This window comes from Lepidochelys olivacea (genome assembly GCF_965140295.1).
Source record: "Lepidochelys olivacea isolate rLepOli2 genome assembly, chromosome: 5".
NCBI classification, from domain to species: Eukaryota; Metazoa; Chordata; order Testudines; family Cheloniidae; genus Lepidochelys; species Lepidochelys olivacea.
This window is the reverse complement of record NC_140415.1, coordinates 82,067,127-82,088,757: the sequence shown is the minus strand read 5'-3', so window position 1 is coordinate 82,088,757 and position 21,631 is coordinate 82,067,127. Positions and strand designations below refer to the sequence as shown.

General features: G+C 43.0%; 1 protein-coding gene and 1 long non-coding RNA gene across 6 annotated transcripts in view; one reads left to right on the top strand and one right to left on the bottom strand.

Moving 5' to 3' along the window:
- The window catches only part of FBN2 (fibrillin 2), a 254,563-nt gene that overhangs the window by 202,187 nt on the left and 30,745 nt on the right, over window positions 1-21,631 (top strand). For all 4 annotated transcript variants that reach the window (XM_084629192.1, XM_084629191.1, XM_084629190.1 and 1 more), the window contains exons 46-50: window positions 1,040-1,156; window positions 5,040-5,168; window positions 5,540-5,659; window positions 19,357-19,482; window positions 20,786-20,938. In XM_084629192.1, coding sequence (XP_084485318.1) covers window positions 1,040-1,156; window positions 5,040-5,168; window positions 5,540-5,659; window positions 19,357-19,482; window positions 20,786-20,938 — 645 coding nt within the window. The remainder of the gene's footprint in view (window positions 1-1,039; window positions 1,157-5,039; window positions 5,169-5,539; window positions 5,660-19,356; window positions 19,483-20,785; window positions 20,939-21,631) is intronic.
- LOC311521082 overlaps window positions 13,780-21,631 on the bottom strand; it is a 76,831-nt gene continuing 68,979 nt past the window's right edge. For both annotated transcript variants that reach the window (XR_014711775.1, XR_014711776.1), the window contains one exon: window positions 13,780-14,061. This is a non-coding gene — a long non-coding RNA (uncharacterized lncRNA). The remainder of the gene's footprint in view (window positions 14,062-21,631) is intronic.

Sequence of the window (21,631 nt, the reverse complement as noted above, 5' to 3'; positions counted from 1 at the left end):
GTATTTAGAATTTGAATCGTATTAGGAGGTTATATTTCTATTAAAGTACTGATTTCATATATTAAGTATCAATGAGACAAATTAGAATTTCCTTTAAGAAAGTGCAAAGTGCTTTGAAGTAAAATATGCTTGATCCTTGTTTCTTCTTCAGGGCTACACATCACTGAATAAAATATAAAATCAGTGTTCATAAAGATGTGATGATGAAGTCTTCATATTGAAGGGCACTTAATATGATTAAATCCCTATCATTATTGTGCTCTTATGGTGATGTGAAAGAGATGTCACTAAGATACATAAATCACAGAACCATAGGTTCTTGTCCTTGACCTTTTGGTCTGTTTGGATTTTTAGAATTGTAGACATTATATTATTATGAACAGGTAATGCATGTATGCAGCTCCCTTTGTGTCACTTTTTGGTTAATGCTTTGAGAAAACAGCCAAATATAGCTTCTGCAGCTTTTGTAAATAAGCCTCGTGTAAATTCTGGCTCTAACTAGGAGTTCAGTGTCCCTCTGGAAATATAGGAAGTATTCCAATTTTCTTATTATACAAATATTGGAAACTTCTTCATATGCTGCTGTGTCCTTGTGTATCTTCCTTTTCTCAATTTTTTCAGTTGAATCACATTCAAATTATTTGTGCAGGGTACTTGGCAACTGACTTGTTCTAAGTCCAAATATCCAAACTTTGATTATTTAAAAAAAGTAACAGTAACCTTTTTCATAACTCTCATAACTTTAAACTAACAGTTTTTAAGGTTTCAAACATAAATCCTGAAAACAACTGCATATAGTAAAAATATCCCTATGATCCTGCCAACTCTTACAAAAAATTTCAAGTCTCACCTTCCACACTACAAAAAATAAATTTAAAAATTCTGCAAAATAATCATGAAAACTGCCATTTTTTCTTAAAAATACACTAGAAACTAATACTTGAATAAAGAACCTTTGCAAGATCCTTTTGTGTGCATACCATATTAACAAACAACTGGGAAGACAAGTTCCTGTCTACAAATTTATTTGTCTTTGCAGATGTTGATGAATGTGAACGCCATCCATGTGGAAATGGAACTTGTAAAAACACAGTTGGATCATATAACTGCCTGTGTTACCCAGGATTTGAGCTCACTCATAATAATGACTGTATGGGTAAGTACTTTAATCCAGTACTTCAATTTCATTGCTGCTACTTTGGTGTCACATGGGGAGGTATTTAAAGAAACTTAAAAAACCCCTAAACCATAGTCGAAACTGACCAGGGTACTAGCAAAGGCAAGGAAGTACAGAAAATGATACTGTTACCTCCTTTGTGCCCTTCTGTAGATAACACTTTCTCAACAAATCATTATTTTGGATATCATTGAAAGAATTTTCTTGTGTCATTCTTTAAAAAGATGCAAGCCCTGACTCTTTGGTGCACTGGAACTGCTTTGCTCTGGTCCGATAGTGCAAAGCCGTCCCAGCCACTGGAGGATTCCTCTATGTTGAAAAACCTTCGAGTAGTGCTGCCATAGTGGCTTTTGTGCCATCCGCCTCTTGGCTTCTGGCATAGAAGGAAAGGAGGCATGACTGATATTCCCTTACACTCAACTGATCCCCAACTGCTGTGACGGTTCCTGGGGGCCATTGGCAGCCAGCATAAATCACATCAGGGACTGGTCCAGCATCTTCAGCGGTTGCAAATATGGCTCAAAGTATCTCTTGCCTCACTCCCACTGGAGACTTGTGCTGAGCATTCTTCAGCTATAGCAATGATTCAGGGCCATTGCTGAAAATGATACTTCATCTCAAGTTGTATGGCACTGTTCCTTATTTACAATACAGGATGTTTGCCCAATGCATTAATAACATCTAAATAAGTGGTTCTCAGTAGTCCCTTGCGTCCCAGTCACCACACAGCTGTGGCCCATGTGACGTTCTCCGGTCTGTAAATCGGGTGAGGTGGGAGGGGGACCTGACCTGGGTGCAGAGCCAGCAAAGGGTACAAAAATGGGTGGCACAGGATCAGGCCCAGTGGTATCAGCCCCAACCCCAGCAGGATCGGTCCCAGAAGCATTGGCAGGAGACCAGGATGTTCAGCACCCCCCTACTCTGCAAGATCGCAGGTCCAGTGACCTCAGCTGGAGCAGGCTCCCTGGCACCAGGTCTGCAGTGGCAGGTGGACAGGGTGGATTGCATGTGTCAGAGTACAGGTGCAGAGTGGGTGGTGCAGGGGTGGGAGTGCTAGGGCTGTGGGGGTCGCAGGCAGGGTCTGGGGCAAGGGGTGGGAGTGCAGGGAGTTAGAGATGTGGGAGAGGGTGCAGCTGGTGCATGGGGGACAGACTGCAGGTGGGAGGACTGGTGGCTGGGGGCAGTCCTTGGGGGAGATAGATGCTGGGGGCAGTTGCTGGGTGGTGGGGGGGGGGCTGGATGCTGGAGGAGCAGTCCCTGGGAGAGGTATTCTGCCCTGGAGAGGGCACCCTGTCTCTACAGGGCAGGCACATTTGCCAGCCCAGTGTTGGGGTCTGAATGCTGGAGGAGCAGTCCCTTGGGGTGGGGGACGGGGGAGAGGGCTGGATAAATCCAGGGCAGTCCTTGGCTGTGAGGGCACCCTGCACTGGGCAGTGCTCTCCATCTTTGCAGGCAGGTTCTGGGAGTATGCCCTCTGGGCACTCAGACCAGCTCTGTGGAAGTGAGGGTGGCAGTACACCATGCCATGCTACCCTTACAGTAAATTAATTAATTTTAACAGTGAATGTTTTGACTTATTTTGCTAAATTAAAATGCTCTTGGTAGACATTCGTCAGTGTTGAAAGAAAGGTACTATATCTATTTGAATCATATTGCTGTCATATAACAAATACGAAACCTTATTTTTTTAGTAGTATATATATTGTGTGGATGCGGCCCACATAACACATAGAGAGCTGCATGTGTGTCCCACAATGTTAAATAGGTTGAGAACCAGTGATTCAAATAAATAATTTTCTTCTTACAATTGTGGTTTTTCTAAGTTAGCTCACTTCGGTACCTCTTTTCATTCATGTTGATACATTGCAAAAGTGCTCATGATATCACTGCCTACAAGTTAATTTTTTTCTTTTTGCTTAAGTCACAGAACGTTCTTCTGGAAACTTGGGTTCTGGACCCCTTATTATCATTATTATTATTATTAAGACTTCCTCCCCTCCCTTTATACTTCCCACCTCTAGACTAATAGCTTGTCACTCGCCCACCTCAGATTTTCATAGCTGAACTTCCATGCCAGTGTGAAAGAGGGAGTGCCCTCAGTATTAGGGAAAGAGGGAAACACCAGTGCCAAGGAAGCAGTCTCTATTGGCCTCCCAAACTCTCTTGCCCTCCCAAGATTACTTCATCTACCCACAGTCACTGAACCCATTTTTTTATTTTCCACTGCATGCATCCAATGAAGTGGGTTTTAGCCCACGAAAGCTTATGCTCAAAAAAATGTTAGTCTCTAAGGTGCCACAAGTACTCCTCGTTCTTTTTACAGTCACCACTGTTTCCAGAGTACAGCTAAGTTTTTGATAGTTTTCTATAACCATGGTTCCTGGATCATCTTTTTTAAGAGGGAGATTAAAGCCTTCCGGGACTGGAGAACAGAGTAGGTCAGTTGACATCCTCTCCTCTAAGGGGAAAATAAGAGCCTTCACACAGGCTGAACAGAGGAGAAGAAAGTCTTTAAATTCCTTCCAACTCCTGGAGAGAACCAAAACACAGTCTATAAATCATTTTTACATCCTTTTCTCCTCCAGCAGAGGGGAAAAAAGCAAAACTTGCTGCACATGGGCAACAGAGAATGCAGCTTTAAACAGAAGAAAATCTACAGCACTGAACTGAAGCCCCTTCCTTTTGTGTGGCAGAATGGCTGCTGATCCACTCCCAGTAGCCCCAGCAGCTATCCTCCTCTCTCATAATGGCTCCATGCTGTTTTCAAGGAGGCTAACAAGCTCAAGTTGATTCATAGCCCGGGGTCATTCATTACTATTCGCCTTCCTGCCCTGGAGCCCCATGGCATTCTCCCTCAGCCATGCCCCTGTCCACTGAAGGACAGCATAGCTCATCACAAGGAGATAATAACCAACTACAAATATCTGAATGGAATAAATAGCATGGAAAGAGAAGAATGGTTCCTGAGCTGTAACCAGTAACACAGAAATTGCCATATTGCATCAAATCAGTGTTCCATTTAGTTCAGTATTCTGTTATCAACAGAAACCAGTATGAGATGTTTCAGAGGATGGTTGAAACCTCTGCAGTAAGCTATAAGGATTATATACCTGAGAGAAGAGTGTTTAATCTTCAAGTCTCAAATTAAAATATTTTTAAATAACAAAGAGTAAGTTGTCTCTAAACCAACTAGAATTAACAGCTAGCATCTTATTCTACCTGACACACACACTTTTCCTTCCATCCACCCCATACTTTCCCATCTGCACTGTCCTTGTTCACATGTCTTTTTAAATCTATGTTACTAAAATGGCTCTGTAGAGCTAATTGGGTATTTCACCAGTGCTCAGTCTCCCACTTGTTGTGGTCTCCTGAACTACAGAATCAGCTTGCAGGACGCAGGATGATTCAGTGCTGTCTGCAATATACATTTTCAGAAATGTGAAAAATAATAAAACAAGTTCAGTGAAAACATGAGCACATCTAAAACGCCAGATGAAATCCAAAATGCCCCATGTAACATTTTCTACTCTGTGCATGAAGTTAGTATCACACAAAGAGTCACTTGGCAGCAACTGAACATCTCCAGATGCAGTAGCTGATGTAATGCTGCAAGTTTAAAAATTGTAATACCCTATAAAAGGGGGTGTTGTTTAAACAGAACATATGCCTTAATGTACTGAAGTGAGAGTTACTTTCCACTAGCTGTCAACTGTTCCCTTGCTGCTCAGATTTGTCTCTTCCATGGAATTATATATTGCAACTTTAGTGTGTTTATACCATACTGTATATACTGTGTCTGCATATACATTCTAACTGTTAGGCCTCTTGGAAAGGCTCAGCCTCTCTCGTTTATTTACAGATATTGATGAGTGCAGTTCCTTCTTTGGTCAGGTGTGCAGAAATGGACAATGTTTTAATGAAATTGGTTCGTTCAAATGTTTATGTAATGAAGGATATGAACTTACTCCAGATGGCAAGAATTGCATTGGTATGTACTAAACCAACCAGAGATTCCAAACTTCTCTGACTTGAAATAATCAAACTGTTGGCCCCATTTAGAAGTAAATATTACAATCTGAATAGCTAAGATAGAATACTGAGAACAAAAGACTTACATTAAGAAAATTGGTGGCAAAAGTGTGAGGGTTTAGAATAATGTCAATTGTTTTCCTTTCCCGAGCTCGCTTAAGTCGATGAAGTCAGGAAAGAACCTATAGGCTCATAAAAGACAACCCTCTGGCTTACATCTCTGTTGTGGATGACAATAATATCAGCCATTGTTACATAAACATAAATAATTCACTGTTGCATTAATTTCAAAATTTCCACATCCTTATATATTCTATTTATTCTTTTAAGATACTAATGAGTGTATGGCACTTCCTGGTGCATGCTTTCCTGGTACTTGTCAGAACTTGGAAGGGTCATTCAGATGCATCTGCCCACCAGGATATGAAGTGAAAAGTGAAAGCTGTATTGGTAAGGCTGTTACTGTTACTTCTGAATGATTTACCAATATAGCAGACTATCTGGTGCAGATTTGATGAAAAACATGTAAATATTGTTGATGAAAAGTCTCTTCTATTTTAGCAAGTCATGATGACAAGGAATAAGCAGCAGTCATCAGCAGCTGTCCTTTTAGCCAGCAGGCAAGATATTATGAGCTGTAGTGAGAGAAAAGGATGTAAGGACTCAATGTTTTTCATTCATCCAAATTAAAAAATATTTTGTCTAATGCTCAAAGAATTTCCAGTCTTTCTTTCTTTTCCTAATCTTTTTTCCAAATGAAAAAGAGAGACTATCTACTGAATATATACAGTGATTACAAAAATTATAATTTTTGGCAAGCAGTGCATTAAACGGCGATTCGAAGTATCTCGTATCATAGAATTGTGACGTTTAAAAATCTTAATAAAACTATTGAGCTACTTTTCCCTATGGAAACAGAGTTTTCTGAATCAGTTTCTCCTAACAGATGTTTTCTGTTTTTGAGTCTTACAGCCCGTGGGAGCATATGCATCAAGATTTCAATCCCAAATTCATAGCAGAGATGGTGAAACAGATCTTTGTTTCAGTTTTAGAAGAATAACTTTGAGAACCCTGTTGAAAATCAGTTCAACGCTTTAACGTCACCTTTCTTTTCTTGTTTTGTGGAGGAGAAATACAGAACTCTGCTCCAGTGCAGCAGCAAATTGAAACCATAGTTACCAAATTAGAAACAATACCCAAACAAGTTCAGTCCTCATCAGGAAAACTAAGAAGAGGGCTAGCATGAACCTAAAAGTAAATTTATATATATTTATATATATATGTTAAAATTAATCCTACAGTATCCTTACTGAAAGTCTTACTCAGGGAGAACGCCTACTGAAGTCAGTGGGAGACTTGCTCAAGTAAGGTCTGAAGAAAACCTCTGTTCATACTTCAAGATTCGGTCTGTAACAATTTAATCTATCTAAATCTAGGAACAGTGGCAGATGTCAAAGACACTGTAGATTTTCCTCTTTTAAAAGTATGATATATTTTCTAAGATCACAAGTTTTTCATGCAAGTATCATTCTACATTGTTCAGTTTGCCTGCTGACTTCGCAGCTCCTTTTGGCTGCTGCTGCCTATATTAACAACTGAGTTTAAGATTAATCCAAATCACCTACAGTTATAAAATCCTTCTAAATGAAAGTTGTTGCGTCCCAGGAATATCACTGTTTAAGACCATGTTTAATTTCCTCTCAGTGTCTTGTATGTTTTTGGACAACACCACAGTAAAACTGTAAAATATTCCCTTTAATCAACTTTCAGTTCCAACAAAAAACAGAATTGCATATTCCTACTTTCTTCATCCTGCCGTGTTAAAAAAATTCTGTTAATATCTTTTGCTTGATATAGTGTCATTTTTATTAATATTTTGACTAATATCACAATATTTTGTAATCAGTTTATTTTATGTTGCTTTTCTAATGTGCAGCCGCCTTTGTAATGGTTACTGTATTTGAAATTTGTCCATTATTGCTAAATTCAACTCATTTACACCTGTGCAACTAGAGTTCGATGTGTAAGTGAAGGCAGCGTTACTCCTGGGGGGTTCTGTACCAAACCATTACAAATTCTGCAAAATTCTGCAGATTTTATTTGTCAAAATAATGCAATACAATCACACCAGTTTCAATTGTTTTGGTAAGTTTTTTTGAACTACAATACAGAAAAAATGTCATAATAACTATTCAGTATTTCCTAAACACATGAACGTTAAGTTACAAATACTTAGTAACTAGTACCCTCCATTCCAGTTATAATCCTGGATTTTCATTTAAATTACATTAGAGAACACCAAACAGAAAGAAAAAAAAAAAGTAGAATGTCATTTTAAATTGCTCAGACTTTCACACATGAAAGTCATACAGTTTTGCTAATCATTGTCCTGGACCTAGCTGGGTACTTTGAGAAGTGCTTGGTTCTGATTGTCCTGACAATTATTGACTGCTTGGTAAATGTTTTATTTGCCCTCAAAAGTCTTTTTTATTTTTAAATGGGTAAGTAAAAATCTAACCCCATTGTACCACTTTGGCACAGGAAAAAAGTGAGAAAGTGCATAGATCTTCCTAGCTGATTCCCTCACTGTCATTTATAAGGCTTTATATCACTCTGGCAATGTAGGGCCTTAAAACTTCTACAAGTTTTTATGCTCCTGGGGGAATTACTGAGAATGGGAACAGTTAACTAACAATAGAATAATTAACAGTGTTACTATGCAGACAGGTTGCTACATTTCTCCCTCAGAGAATGAGATCAATTAACCATCAACAACAACATTAACAATGTTTTTTTTTAACAAAAGCTATTTTCTTTAACTTATAAACAAACAATTTTCAGTAACATGATACTAATATTTAATTGTTTTTTCAATTCTCAAGAAGTTACATTTTACTAGGCAGGCAGACTGCTACACTTCTACCTCCGGGACAGAGCCTTCCTCCTGGATACCCGGCTCCGCACCCCGCAGCCACAGTATCAGGAGAGAGGGACAGTGTCTCTCTCACTTGTTGGCCAACCCTGCCCCCTGACGGTGATAGTCTCCCCCACAGGCACGCATGCGAGTCCCCCTCCTCCCACAGTGATTTGCATCTCTGAAGCTGCTCCAGGCACCCTAAGCTGCGGGGAAGAGACTCGTGTCCCCCTGCAGATTTTCTTTGAATTTTTCTGCATGAGGGGAACAGAAATATGAGGGCCATATGAATTCTGCTCCCCTGCATTGGTGCAGAATTCTGTCAGGAGTACAGTGTGTCTCCATGCACGTGCAGTTATATCAGATGATGTACCATAAGTCAGTAATTGTAATTTTTTCTAAATGTCATTAGTTATCATCATTCTCTCTCAAGACCTGGAGAGCATTTTGAACCTCTAATAAGAAGATTTGATTTGACTAGAAGTTTACAACATGCATGACCCCTGTGAGAAGCAAAGACTAATGAGGGGAGTTGGTCAGGCTTTTAGGTTGACCAGCTGGAAATCCACCCAGGCCTGCAAAAGTTCCAGACCCATATTGCTCATTGAAATAAATGTGACTCGGTATCTGTTTTGTAAATTTTATTAAAACTGTTAAGCTAAAATCAAATCAAGAAAACATATCACCAAAGAGAAGTTATTAATATTAAAATAAGAATCAAATCAAGTCAAACCAGAAACAGTATCATATGATGAGTATTCTATGATGTTAGGAACAGCAGTTAGATCTATGAATTCTACAGTTGTTTGAGAAGACTTTCCCAATTGAGAATGTCTGGCCTTCCTAAGAAGTGCAGGTAATGGCTATCAGCTTGCCTTTTGAGGGTTTGGATCTCTCTAGTTCTATGCTGGAGAATCTGAAAAGGACCAGAAACACAAGAAGATCCCTAGAGTTCACTCATTTCACCTAGACTTAATCTTTTAAAATATGTGACTACTGGGAAATTACCAAAATAATCCATTCTAACCAGGTGATCATGTCTTCCCAAAGTTGAGTATGTCAACTCTAACTTTGCTGCATGAAATTGTGAGTTCATATCAAAACACTCGTTCCTTCTGCTAGGAATCTCAGTACTTTTGTCACGTTTCACCGTTCTGCTCACCATTTCTTCAATGCCATTATGCATCTGTGGCCAGAATACAACTTCTCTAGCTCTCCTTTTTGATGTGGTCATTCCAAGGTGATCTTTGTATATTCATTCCAATGTTTTTCTTTCCCATCACTCTGTGGGAACCACAAGCTCTTGCGAGTGTATCTGCCATTACTTAGTGGAGTCCAGGTTAGAACTTCAGGATCACATCATAGTTCTGTATTTTTTAAAGTAGTCACAATATCCTTGATGGTGCTTCTCCAAGCCACTTTTTGTGTATTGCAATCAGAGATTTATGATTACTTTCTGCTTTGAAGCTATGGCCATAAAATTGTGAAATCTAGTACATCCATCTGCCAGACCTAATGTCTCTTTTTTTCAATTTGCAGATATGTCTTCTTTGCAGCCATTATAGGCATACATGCATACAAAACTGGTAATCAGTTCCATAACACTTTAATAGTACTACTCCCACCCCTCCTTTCAAGGAACATGTGGAGAGTTTGTTGTCTTTCGGGGGGCCAGAAAATTGCAGCTCTGGAGCTGCTATCAGAATGTTGTTTAAATCATTGTACTCTCTTTTGTGCTCTGGCATCCGTGCCCATTATGGTATCAGTGTTCGCTTTCATGACTGCTAGATTCTCTAACATCTGTCTCATAAAGTGAAATATTTCTGGAGTCTAATATATTCCAAAAGGCAGTTTTAGGAAGCAGTATCTGCCAAATGGTGTGTTGGAAGTGCAGTTCTCCTTTGTTCCTATGTGTGCTCCACCATAGAATGTGCATGTGTTCATGCGCTCTTGCTCAGAGATTTTGGTTAGCAGTGTCCGCACCTGCACTCTTTATATCCTTGGATTGTGATGCAAGGATATATAGGGAGAGGCAGACATACCGCTGCTCCAGTTCCTTCTCAACTGCCCTTTACTCGAGACAGAGCATAGTGGTGTCCACTGTGAACTTCTCAGCTCTTATCTTCTTAAGAAAATAAGAATTTTCTTCCTAATTGTTGTTATTTGCTTTAGCATGTGTTTGTGTTTCTGCCCCTCTCCCCTGATCACTTTGCAGTCAGGGTCTTCTACCCTCACTCTTGTTGTCTACAACCTCCCTGCTTGGGTTATGCCAAAGATCCAGGGTTTCAAACCCTGCCAGAGCTGCCACAGGTCTTTCCCCCTCAGCAAAAAGCATCCCAGCTGCCTTGGAGAGTCATAGGTCTCATCTAAGAGCAAGGTCTGCACGAGGCTTAAAAGCAGATCTCACAAGCTGAGGGAGGATAGATTGACGCTCCTCCTGATGGAGTGCTCATTGAGACCTGTGGGGGGTTCCAACTCCCTTTCCCCATATCTTGGCCTCGGTCACTTAGTCCAGACTGGTCACTTCAAAAGACCATAAGGCGGATTCGGAAGTGAAACACTCAGAGGTAGAAAACCCATTCCCCGGAGAGAGACTCTCCAAAAGGGGAACGTCACTTCTTTAAGACACGGAGCAAGGAGACTTTGCGTCCCAGTATGAATACTGCTAAGGTTTCTGCAGGCCCCAGTACCAAGATACCAGTACCCAACAGAAAAGACTTTTGGTATGCCTCGTGCTGAGATGTCTTCTAACAAACTACCGTGAGTGGCACCATTGTTGGTACTGGAACGGGAGACCTCTAGGAGACCCCTAAGAAGCCTTCTTCAACCAGTGCTCCAGTACTGCTCTTCTATGTATGCAGCCACAAGGAGCACATTGACCTTACCTCCACACTGCTCCCAATACTGTCCACCTCAGGTCACATTGCACTCAGACTGTAACTTTTCATTATCCCCACTGCCATCTCAGGTTCCCGTTAGCACTGTGAAAGAATCATCGAATATTAGGGTTGGAAGAGACCTCAGGAGGTTTTGGCCCAATCCTCCAATTTGTCTGGGTCACTCTGGACCCTCTCCCTACCCTCCAGTGTATCTACCTCTCCCCCCAGCTTAGTGTCATCTGCGAATTTGCTGAGGGTGCAATTCATCCCATCATCCAGATCATTAATACAGATGTTGAACAAAGCTGGCCCCAGGACTGACCCCTGGGACATTCCGCTGGATACTGGCTGCCAACTAGACATCGAGCAGTTGATCACTACCAGTTGAGCCCAACAATCTAGCCAGCTTTCTATCCACCTTATAGTTCATTCATCCAATCCATACTTCTTTAACTTGCTGGCAAGAATACTGTGGGAGACCGTATCAAAAACTTTGCTAAAGTCAAGGTATATCACATCCACCGCTTTCCCCATATCCACAGAGCCACTTATCTCATCATAGAAGGCAATCAGGCATGACTTGCCCTTGGTGAATCTATGTTGACTGTTCCTGATCACATTCCTCTCCTCCAAGTCCTTCAAAATAGACTCCTTGAGGACCTGATTGATGATTTTGCTGGGTACTGAAGTAAGACTGACCAGTCTGTGGTTCCCTTTTTAGCCCATGTCCCCATTCAGGACATTTGCAGGGCTGCTGCATGGTCTTCAGTTCACACGTTCACCTCACATTATGCGATCGTCTCCCAGACAAGGGAAGACACCGGGTTTGGTAGGGCTGTGCTCTTCCCTGAGAATTTGTGAACTCCTTCCCACCTCCAACAGATATAGCTTGGAATCACCTATTGTGGAAAATAAAAAAGCAATCACTCGAAGAAGAAAAGACAGTTTACCTTTTCCATAACTGGTGTTCTTCGAGATGTGTTGCTCATGTCTATTCCAGATCCCGCCCTCCTTCCCCTCTGTCGGAGTTGTCTGGCAAGAAGGAACTGAGTGTGGGGGAGCACACAGCGCCCCTTATACCGCACCATGGAGGCACCACTCCAGGGGTCGCTAGGGGCACTCCCCTATGGGTATTGCTAGGGGAAAAACTTCTGGCACTGGTGCATGTGGCGAGCATGCACACCTATTGTGGAATACACATAAGCAACACATCTCAAAGAACACCAGTTATGGAAAAGGTAACTGTCTTTTCCTCTCCCATGAAGCCCTCTTAGTAACAGAGGAACCTAGGTTTCCCTTCATAAGGAGTACCCAAAAGGATCCCTCTGGTACCATCTCACCATTTTGAGCCAGAGTGTCCTTAGGTTATCCTGCATCCCAGCATACAGTCTTCTCCCGCTTGGTACTGATACCGCCCCACTGCCGATCTCTGGGTCTTTTTAGTAGGACATGGGGAGGATAATTCCTCAGATTGGGATTTTTCCATCCAGGATTCTGCCTCCATTGCATTCCAACTCCATTCTCTGGAGGTAGTGCCCATGCCATCCCTGGCAGGAACCCCTGTGAAGCCCACTCCCTTTCTTTATGCAGCACTTCAGTGGGCTTTCTGAACCCATGATCTACAGACAGACTGGTATTATAGGATATCTCCCATAAGAGGCCCCATCTTTATCAACAGACATAGGTACCATACGAATCTCCTCCCCAGGACGAGAGGAGCAGGAGTTAAAGGTTTAGAAGGTCCTCCTCCTTACCTGATGAAGTGTCTATGGCCCCAACTCAACACTCCCTATGGGGCAGTATGCATTCCTCCCCCAGGACTAGGTCATCTATTAATGAGGTTTTACAATCACCACCCTGTACTGTATGGCAGAGTCCTGCTACCATCATGCCTAGTTGCAAGAGAGCAAACAAAAATATTATGTACTGGCCAAGAGACTAGAATGTATTTTCGCCCATCCCACCCCCAACTCCTTGGTAACGGATGCTGTCAACTAGATCAGCCAATAAGCTTATTCCAAATGGACTCCCTAGGATAAAGAGCTTAAGAGTCTGGACCAGGGGCGGACAAACTTTTTGGCCTGAGGGCCTCATCGGGTTTCCAAAATTGTATGGAGGGCTGGTTAGGGGAGATTGTATCTCCCCAGCCAGCCAGGCATGGCCCGGCTCCCCCCGGAACTCCTGCCCCATCCATCACCCCCTGACCACTCCTGGAGCCTCCACCCCTGACTGCCCTCTGCTGCCCCATCCAACCCCCCCCCTCATTCCTGACTGCCCCCCCCGGGACCTCTGCCCCATCCAACCTCCCTGTTCCCCGCCCTCTGACCGCCCCAACCCCTATCCTCCCCGACCTGACCACATCCCCGAACTCCCCTGCCCTCTATCCAACCTCCCCTGCTGCGCTGCCTGGAGCACCGGTGGCTGGTGGTGCTACAGTCACGCTGCTCAGAGCACCGGGTCAGGCCACAGCTCTGCAACTGCGCTGTCTGGCTGCCCAGAGTGTTGCGCTGGCAGCGCACTGAGGCTGCGGGGGAGGGGCTGGGGTCTAGCCTCCCAGGCCAGGAGCTCAGGGGCTGGATAGGAGGGTCCCATGGGCCAGATGTGGTCCGCGGGCCGTAGTTTGCTCACCTCTGGTCTGGACCATCTGGGCCAAAAGAGGTATTCATTGGCTGCTCTCCAGTTTAGGGTTGTGAATCATCAGGCCTCAATGGCAAAATATGATTCTACAGACTATGCTAAATTTACATATTTTAGTGACTACCTGTCACAAGATCAAACAGAGCAGTTTCAAGCTCTCATCTTGGAAGGCCAGATGATTGTGAAGACTTCCCTTCAAACCTCCCTCAACGCAGCTGAAACAGCCTCACATTTGATGGCAACTGGCATCATCATGTGATGAGCCTCTTGGCTACAATCCTCCAACTTCCCCAGGGAGGTTCAGAATACAGTGGAGGACCTCCCTTTTGAAGGGTCTAAGCTCTTCAGTAGTGACACCAACAGTTCACACCACTCCTTGAAGGATTCCAGGATGACTCTGTGATCCCTTCGGATCTATATGCCTACAATAAAAAGATGATTTAGCAAATCGTAGCTTGCTCAATGTTCTCAACCTTTTAAATACCAGACCTCTACAAGATATGCAGAATTCTTACAGACGTAAGAAGAAGGGGCCCTCTTCAACGGTGACCTCCCAGTCTGCACCTTCCATCAAATGGCCATTTTGATAGCATGGTCAAGGGTCATGAACCACCCCCTTTTCTGGATCTCATGTTGCATAAAACCACTCTCCATCTGCTCTTTGTGGACGATCTCCCCTCTACCTGCCTGGGAACTCATCACATCAGAAGCTGGATCCTAGAGGTGGTTTCCACAGGATATTTCATTCATTTCCATTCCATCCCCCCTGCCCATTTCCCTACCTCTTCAGGGACACTTCTCACATGGGTCTCCTAAATCAGGAGATTCAATCTCTACTTTTGGGAGTGACTGAGCCATTTCCCCACAAAATTTGTCAGAAGAGGGTTCTGCTCCAGGTACTTCCCAGTTCCCAAAAGGAGAGGAGGATGGAGGTTGATACTAGACCTCATAACTATGTATATCTTTTTATCTTTTTGCAGCCTTTCAAGATATTGACCCTAGCAACATTAATTCCATCCTTAATTCCACATTGTCCTCAACCTTTAGGCTGCACACTTTCATGTAGCTAAGCACCCATCTCATGGTTCGTTGTTGGTACAGAGCATTACCAGTACTGTGCCTTCGCCTTTGGCCTTTCAGCTGCTCTGAGGACCTTTATAAAGGTCCTCTCTGTCATTGCAACTCAACTGCAAGGGGACGGGGGAAATAACCATCTTTCTGTATCTGGGCAACTGAATCCTCCTTGAGGTCCAGTCAGAAACAAACATGGCCCTAGTCTTATTTTACATTCTGGGCCTTTGTCTAAGCCTGGAAATGTCTACCCTAACACTGGTACAGCACACAGACTTCACTGAAGCCACTCTGGACTTAGCCACCAGAGCATACTTACCTGCAAAAAGGTCTACCACGGCGGCCATGCTTATCTCCACTCTACAGCAGAGCCCAAATCCAAAGCAAGGGCTTGCCTGCAGCTCTTAGACCACGTCAGCCTGCATGTTTGTGATGCTCCATGCAAGACCTCACCTTCAGTGCTTTCAGACCTGGCTCTGAATGGTTTACATCCCCGTCAGTCTTTTCAAGTGAGTGACCATACCTCCAAGAGTTCTCTACTCTCAGTTGGTCCTCTCAGAATTTGTGAGGGAGTTCCATTTTTGCGTTCGTCCCCATCAAGGGTCGTCATCACTACGGATGCCTCTCTACTGCATTGGGATTCCAGGCTCCACAGCCCACAGCAAACTGACTCCTCAAGAAGCTTGTCTCCACATCCATGTTCTAGAATTCAGGGCAGTTCTCTATAAGTGCCAGTTTTTCCTCCACAACATTGAGGGCCGCTCAGTCAAGGTAATACTGGACAACAGAGCAGCAATGTACTATATAAATCACTTGGGGAGAGGGGGGGAGCAAGATCCTAATACTTATGTGCAGAATCACTAAGACTGTGGAACTGGAGCGTATCCCACTGCGTCGCTAGCTCAGTGGTCTACCTTCCATGCCTGCAAAATGTATCAGATTCCCTGAGCAGGCACTTTCACCAAGCGCAGTTCCTGGAGCTGCTTCTTTCTCTGCAAGTGTCATTTTGCTTTCCTCTCCCAGGAGGTCTCCTGATACAGGACTTGAGCACCATAATGCACCCCAATCTGTCATATCTGCACCCTAGAGCTGTGGTTCTCAGGCATAGAACTGGGCCGCTATCCCAAAGTGCAGTCTGTACTCCTGAGTAGTAGATAACCAGTCATGAGAAAAACCTACCTGCAGAAGAGGAGGCACTTTCAAGTCCGTTGTAAGCATGAAATGGGGGGTGGGGGAGTCAATTTATGAGTATGCCAAGGTGCCAATTATATTTTTAAACCTGAAGTCTAACGAATTAGGTTTGCCACTATATAATCAAATCCAGTAGGATAACCCCTTTTTATTGGGTCCAGGGAGCGTTAGTTTACTAGATCAACTTTTAACTCAAACAGTATTTCTCAAATCAGGACTTGCTTATTCTTAACCAACCAACAATTTATTAATTCACCCAGAACCACAAAAATATGTAATCAACCGTTCACCACTCAGATATAGACACAACCAATTGTATATACCACACACACAGTACAGACCTGCAAGAAATTATTACACATAAGAGTTGAGGCTCAGAAGTTATATTAAAGAACCATGCAAATTACCAACATTTCTTATTACATTTACTTATCAACAATTCTCAATTATTTAGTACCTAACACATCACATATCCAAGGGTAGATTTGTCTTTAAGGCACTTTGAAGAGTGTGGTTACTTCTGTTTGACTACATTAGTCCAAAAGGGACACGTTTTGAATATTAAAAATGATTGCTTAAAACAATTCTTTTCAATCTCTCTTAGGTCAATTTTCTTGGATTTATAAAGGAGTTAAAATCTAAAATATGTTTACTTGAATTCTCACTAGAGAGTGTAGACTCGGCAAGATAACCTACAGTTATTTATATTAACAAACAGAAGGGGAAATACATTCAGTCTTTGAAATGAAATCTCACCACTTCTTCTTATCCTCTTAACCCTGGGATGGGGGAAGAGTCCTTTCCACACAGCTGGTCTGGGCATCTGTCACATTTAGGATTGTACAGTTTCTTGTGTTAGGTTCTGTCAGTTCTTTTAAGCATATGGTGAGCTCAGTTTTATATACCCTAGTTTCAGGGTTTGTTGGAGGGGGACACCCTCTTATTCCTACTGGATACTTGCCACGTTAGTGGTTAGGTTTTATGCAGTGTAGTTGTAGCCATGTCAGTCCTAGGATATTAGAGAGACAAGGTGGGTGAGGTAATACCTTTTATAACAGGTAATACCAGCTCATGTGTGTTACCTGCTTGTAGAATGACTTATCCACTTCCTCTTCCTGATTTGGTGGTCTAGACCCCCACCAGGATATCGCTACTGTTCTTTTTCCTTGTTATTCTCACCCAGAGACTCTAGTTAGGTCTGTCACTCACTTTCCCTTGGACCTCCAGGCAAGTGTATACGTTCTTGATGTACAGTGCATCACTTCTTCCTTTTTTTCCATACCTGTCCTTTCAGAACAAGCTGTATCCTCAATGCTGATACTCCAATCATGGGAGTTGCCCCACCAAGTCTCTGTGATGCCAATTCAGTCATAATTTTCTTCATGTACCATGACTTCCAGTTCATCCTGCTTGTTTCCCATATTCCTTGACTTTCTATACAGACATCAAAGATATTTTGCAGATTGCCTTGTTGCTTTTCTTTTTTGCCTTTTTAATGCAGTTGCGATTTCTAGACCCTTCTCCAGAAGTTAGCTCCTTCCCCTTGTCTTTGTTACTTGAGCCTAGATGTGCGTTTCCTGGATTTTTGTCACCATATCCCATAGGACCTAGTTTAAAGCTCTCCTTATCAGGTTAGCCAGACGACGTCCAAACATGCTCTTCTCAGTACTCGATAGATGGAGCCCAGCCCAGCATAGTAATCCTCTTTCCTGGAACATCAGCTCATTGTCAGAGAAGCAAATGCCGTCACACTGACACCACCTGCATTGCCACGTATTTACTTCCACAATTCGATGGTCCTTGCCTAGACCTTTTCCTTCAACAGGGAGGATGGACGAAAACACAACTTGTTCCCCAAACTCTTTCATCCTTCTTTCCAGAGCCATGTAGTCTGCAGTGATCCACTTACGGTCATTCTTGGCAGTATTGTTGGTGCCCATGTGGATAAGTAGGAAGGGGTAGTGGTCCGAGGGCTTGATGAGTTTTGGGAGACTCTCAGTCACATCCTGAATTCTAACTCCAGGCAAGCAGCACGCTTGTCGGGATTCCTGGTCTGGATGGCAGATGGATGATTCTGTCTCCCTTAGGAGAGAGTCCCCAACCACCACAACCCTTCTCCTCCTCTTGGGAGTGGTGGTCGTGGAACCCCCATCCTTAGGACAATGCATCCCATGCCTTCCAGTCAACGGGGGTCTTCTTCTGATCCCTTCCCTCAGGTGATCCTATCAAGGCATTCTCAGCAGTAGTACCTGTGCAGAGAGCCTGAAAGTTGCTTACCTCTATCCGTGTTGAGGGTATATTGGTTCTCCCCTTTTTCTTCTTTTCGAGGAACATGCTCCCAATTTTCTTCCTTGTTCTTCAGTCCCCCCCATGCTGCCTTCTCCAATTCTTTGGCATGCTGTGCCCGCAATACCAAATCCTGACTTCTCTCTAAGAAGTCTTCATTTTCTTAGATGCAATGCAGGGTTATTACATAGGTCTCTAGTCCTCTAACCTTTTTCTTCCAGTATGGAGACCAGCTTGCACTTTGTACAGACAAAGTCACTTCTATCGTCCAGGAGAACATGGCACATCCTATGCAGGTTTCAACAGCCAACCTCACTATCTATATTTCCTGCCTTGTAATGTATCAAGAGCCTCTTCAGATGTATTTATTGCTCCCAGAAGCTTGAAAGGCAAAATCCTGTGTGGGCTCTCCCCCCAGGCAAACTCTCTCCATTTGCTTCTCCTCTGTTCATATCTTACTTAATAATTAGAACTTAAAAAGTATTTGTAGTAGAGTAAAAATTCCTTTATTTTTCTTTGTTTAACTTATAACATGTTTAAATCCCACATGTTTAAACACACCTAGTTGTGTTTTTTTTTTAAAGTGATTGAAAGTGAAGGGTTTAAAAGAAACATTTGTATATACTACAAATCAATAGTGGCTGCAGAAAACATTCATAAATATTAATGTGTGCATGTGCCATGGGGACTCCATTCTTTCTGAAGTCGGGCAAGAACATTTAGAATGCAGTTGCACGTTTAGACTCACTCAGAACTTGGGGAAAAAACACCTTTTTAAAACTCTTCTTTGTTTCATGTTTCCAAAGAATCTTTTTCCTTGTCCTAAAATATCTGCCCCCATTGTGGTTTGAAAACATTTAACGTTTATAGTATCAATAAGACGTGCCCAAAGTGACGTCTGATGGCACAGGAAGGATACAGATTCAGAAGACAAAAAGCAGACCCTGTTAGAACTGTACGGGATAATGAAAACCAATAAACAAGTGGAAAATTTCACATTTCAATCACTATTTTAAAAAGGAAAGAAGGGGGAGCTTTAATGTGTCTGTTTTGCTGCTTGAACAGAGTACTGAGTGTGGCTGAAGTCAAATCTTTTCAGATATCAAAGAAATACACAAAATTGATGCCAGGTGGGCTAATGATGAATCTTTTCTCCTATTATTTTGCAGATATTGATGAGTGCAATGAAGACCCCAACATCTGTCTCTTTGGCTCCTGCACTAATACTCCAGGAGGCTTTCAATGCATCTGTCCCATAGGCTTTGTGCTGTCTGACAATGGACGAAGGTGTTTTGGTAAGATGCAGGGTTAAAGCATGTTATCACTGACCGCAATAGTTAACAGAAACTTTGCAAGAAGAGTGGGGACTCTTTAGTAACCTCGCACTGGTCGTCAGGATTGTTGCCATGTCATGCTCTTATTACAAGTTTATTATGTTAAAACTAAATTGATTAGGTCCTCCCAGTAAAATAAATGTTTGTCACATGGTGCACCATGCTCTACGGAAGACAATAAATCTCTCTTACCTTCTGGTACAACTTAGCAATACAACCAACAGTCACTGTGCCCTTTAATCCTTTTTATAAAACTAAAGAACTCATTGGTTCTTTTAAGGGTGGATTCCCTGCCCAGATGGGCTCCCTTTGTGGTTATAAATAGCATGGGAGGCACAGTGTCTAAGCTTCTACACTGGCTTCTACACCTTTCTCCCCACAGCCCCTAGCATTGGGATGCCATTCACCTCTGCCAAGATGGTGTACTGTCCTGCTGGAACCAGCACTGGGCCAGGGTCTAGAGCAGACAATCATGATTAGCACCATGCTCTGCTGCATCCAGCAAATGCTAGGCCAACAGGAAACTTGCCTTCAAATTTTGCAAGAAATCCTTTTCTTTGTGTACTCCAAAAATACTACTTTACTTGAAGGAAAACTACATTTGAGTCTGGAGCTCAGTTCCTTGTTCCCCAGGCTGAGGAGCTGTAAAGGCAGAAGTGGAGGTATTTTTTGCCTGTGTAATGATGGTTCCTGCTGTCCTGCAGAGGGTGAATAATGTGCAAGAAAGTCTTAGACCTGGTATACACTAAAATGTTAGGTTGACCCAGCAATGTTGCTCAGGGATGTGACAAATCCACATCTCTGAAGGGCGTAGTGAAGCCAACCTAACCCCAGTATAGACAGTGCTAGGTCTACGGAAGAATTCTTCCATTGACCCTAGCTACTGCCTCTCGAGGAAGTAGATTACCTACGACGATGGGAAAATCCCTCCCCTCAGTGTAGGTGGTATCTACACGGACGTGCTACAGCGGCACAGCCGCAGCACTACGGTGGCACCGCTGTAGTATTTCAAGTATAGACAAGCCCTTAGTCCTCACTTCAACACTGAATGCAGCAGACAGCAGTTGTGGATAAAAGGGTTGGTATCCTGTTGTCTGGGTGGGAGATGTATTCTCTAAAATAATGGTGAAAACTCAGGCCTAGAATTATCACTTTCATTTTCTGATACTTCCTTCTCTAATCAGGCAGGAGTCTGTCATATAGAATGTGTGGGTTTTTTACATACCTAGCTTATTACTGTTGCTTTTTTTGTTTGTTTTTCTAGATACCCGGCAGAGCTTCTGTTTTACTAACTTTGAAAATGGGAAGTGCTCTGTCCCAAAGGCTTTCAACACCACCAAGGCAAAATGTTGCTGCAGTAAGATGCCAGGAGAGGGATGGGGTGACCCTTGTGAGCTCTGCCCCAAGGAAGAAGAAGGTATATATCATGGTTTATAATACGTCTAGGAAAAGACTGAAATGTAAAGTCAAAATAGTGCCTCTGCACAGCTGTAAATTAGCTTCCAGCAGTAGTTCTTGTTGCTTTGGGACAGGGGGAAAGGCAAAATGTGGGTTAGTGCCCAGAAACACAAAAGCTGTCACTGCATTTGGTTTGTTACCCTACTGTTTGGTTTACAGTAAACAAACTGAGGGAGAAGCGTTAAATGATTATGTGCTAAGATAGGGTTACCATACGTCCGTATTTTCCCAGACACGTCCAGCTTTTTGGTTCTTAAATCACCATCTGTGAGGAATTTTTAAATATCTAAAAACGTCCGGGATTTTGCATTATTATTTTTCCCCAAAGAAGAGTTGATCATTCAAGAAAGAAAGTGAATGTTGATCACTCAAGAGAGTGCCCGCTTTTCCCCCCTAGCTCCCAGTGCTTGCGCCGCGAAACAGCTGTTTTGTGTAGCGGGGTAAGGAGGAATGTGGCGCGCTCAGCGGAAGAGGCGGGGCCGGGGATTTGGGAGAGGGGGTGGAGATTTTGGGAAAGGGGTTGGAATGAGAGCGGGGAAGGGGTGGAGTTGGGGCAGGGCCAGGGATGGTGGGACACGAGCAAAATTTCCCCCCTGCATGCAGTGTCCTCTTTTTTGAATGTTCAAATATGGTAACCTTAGCTAAGAAAGCT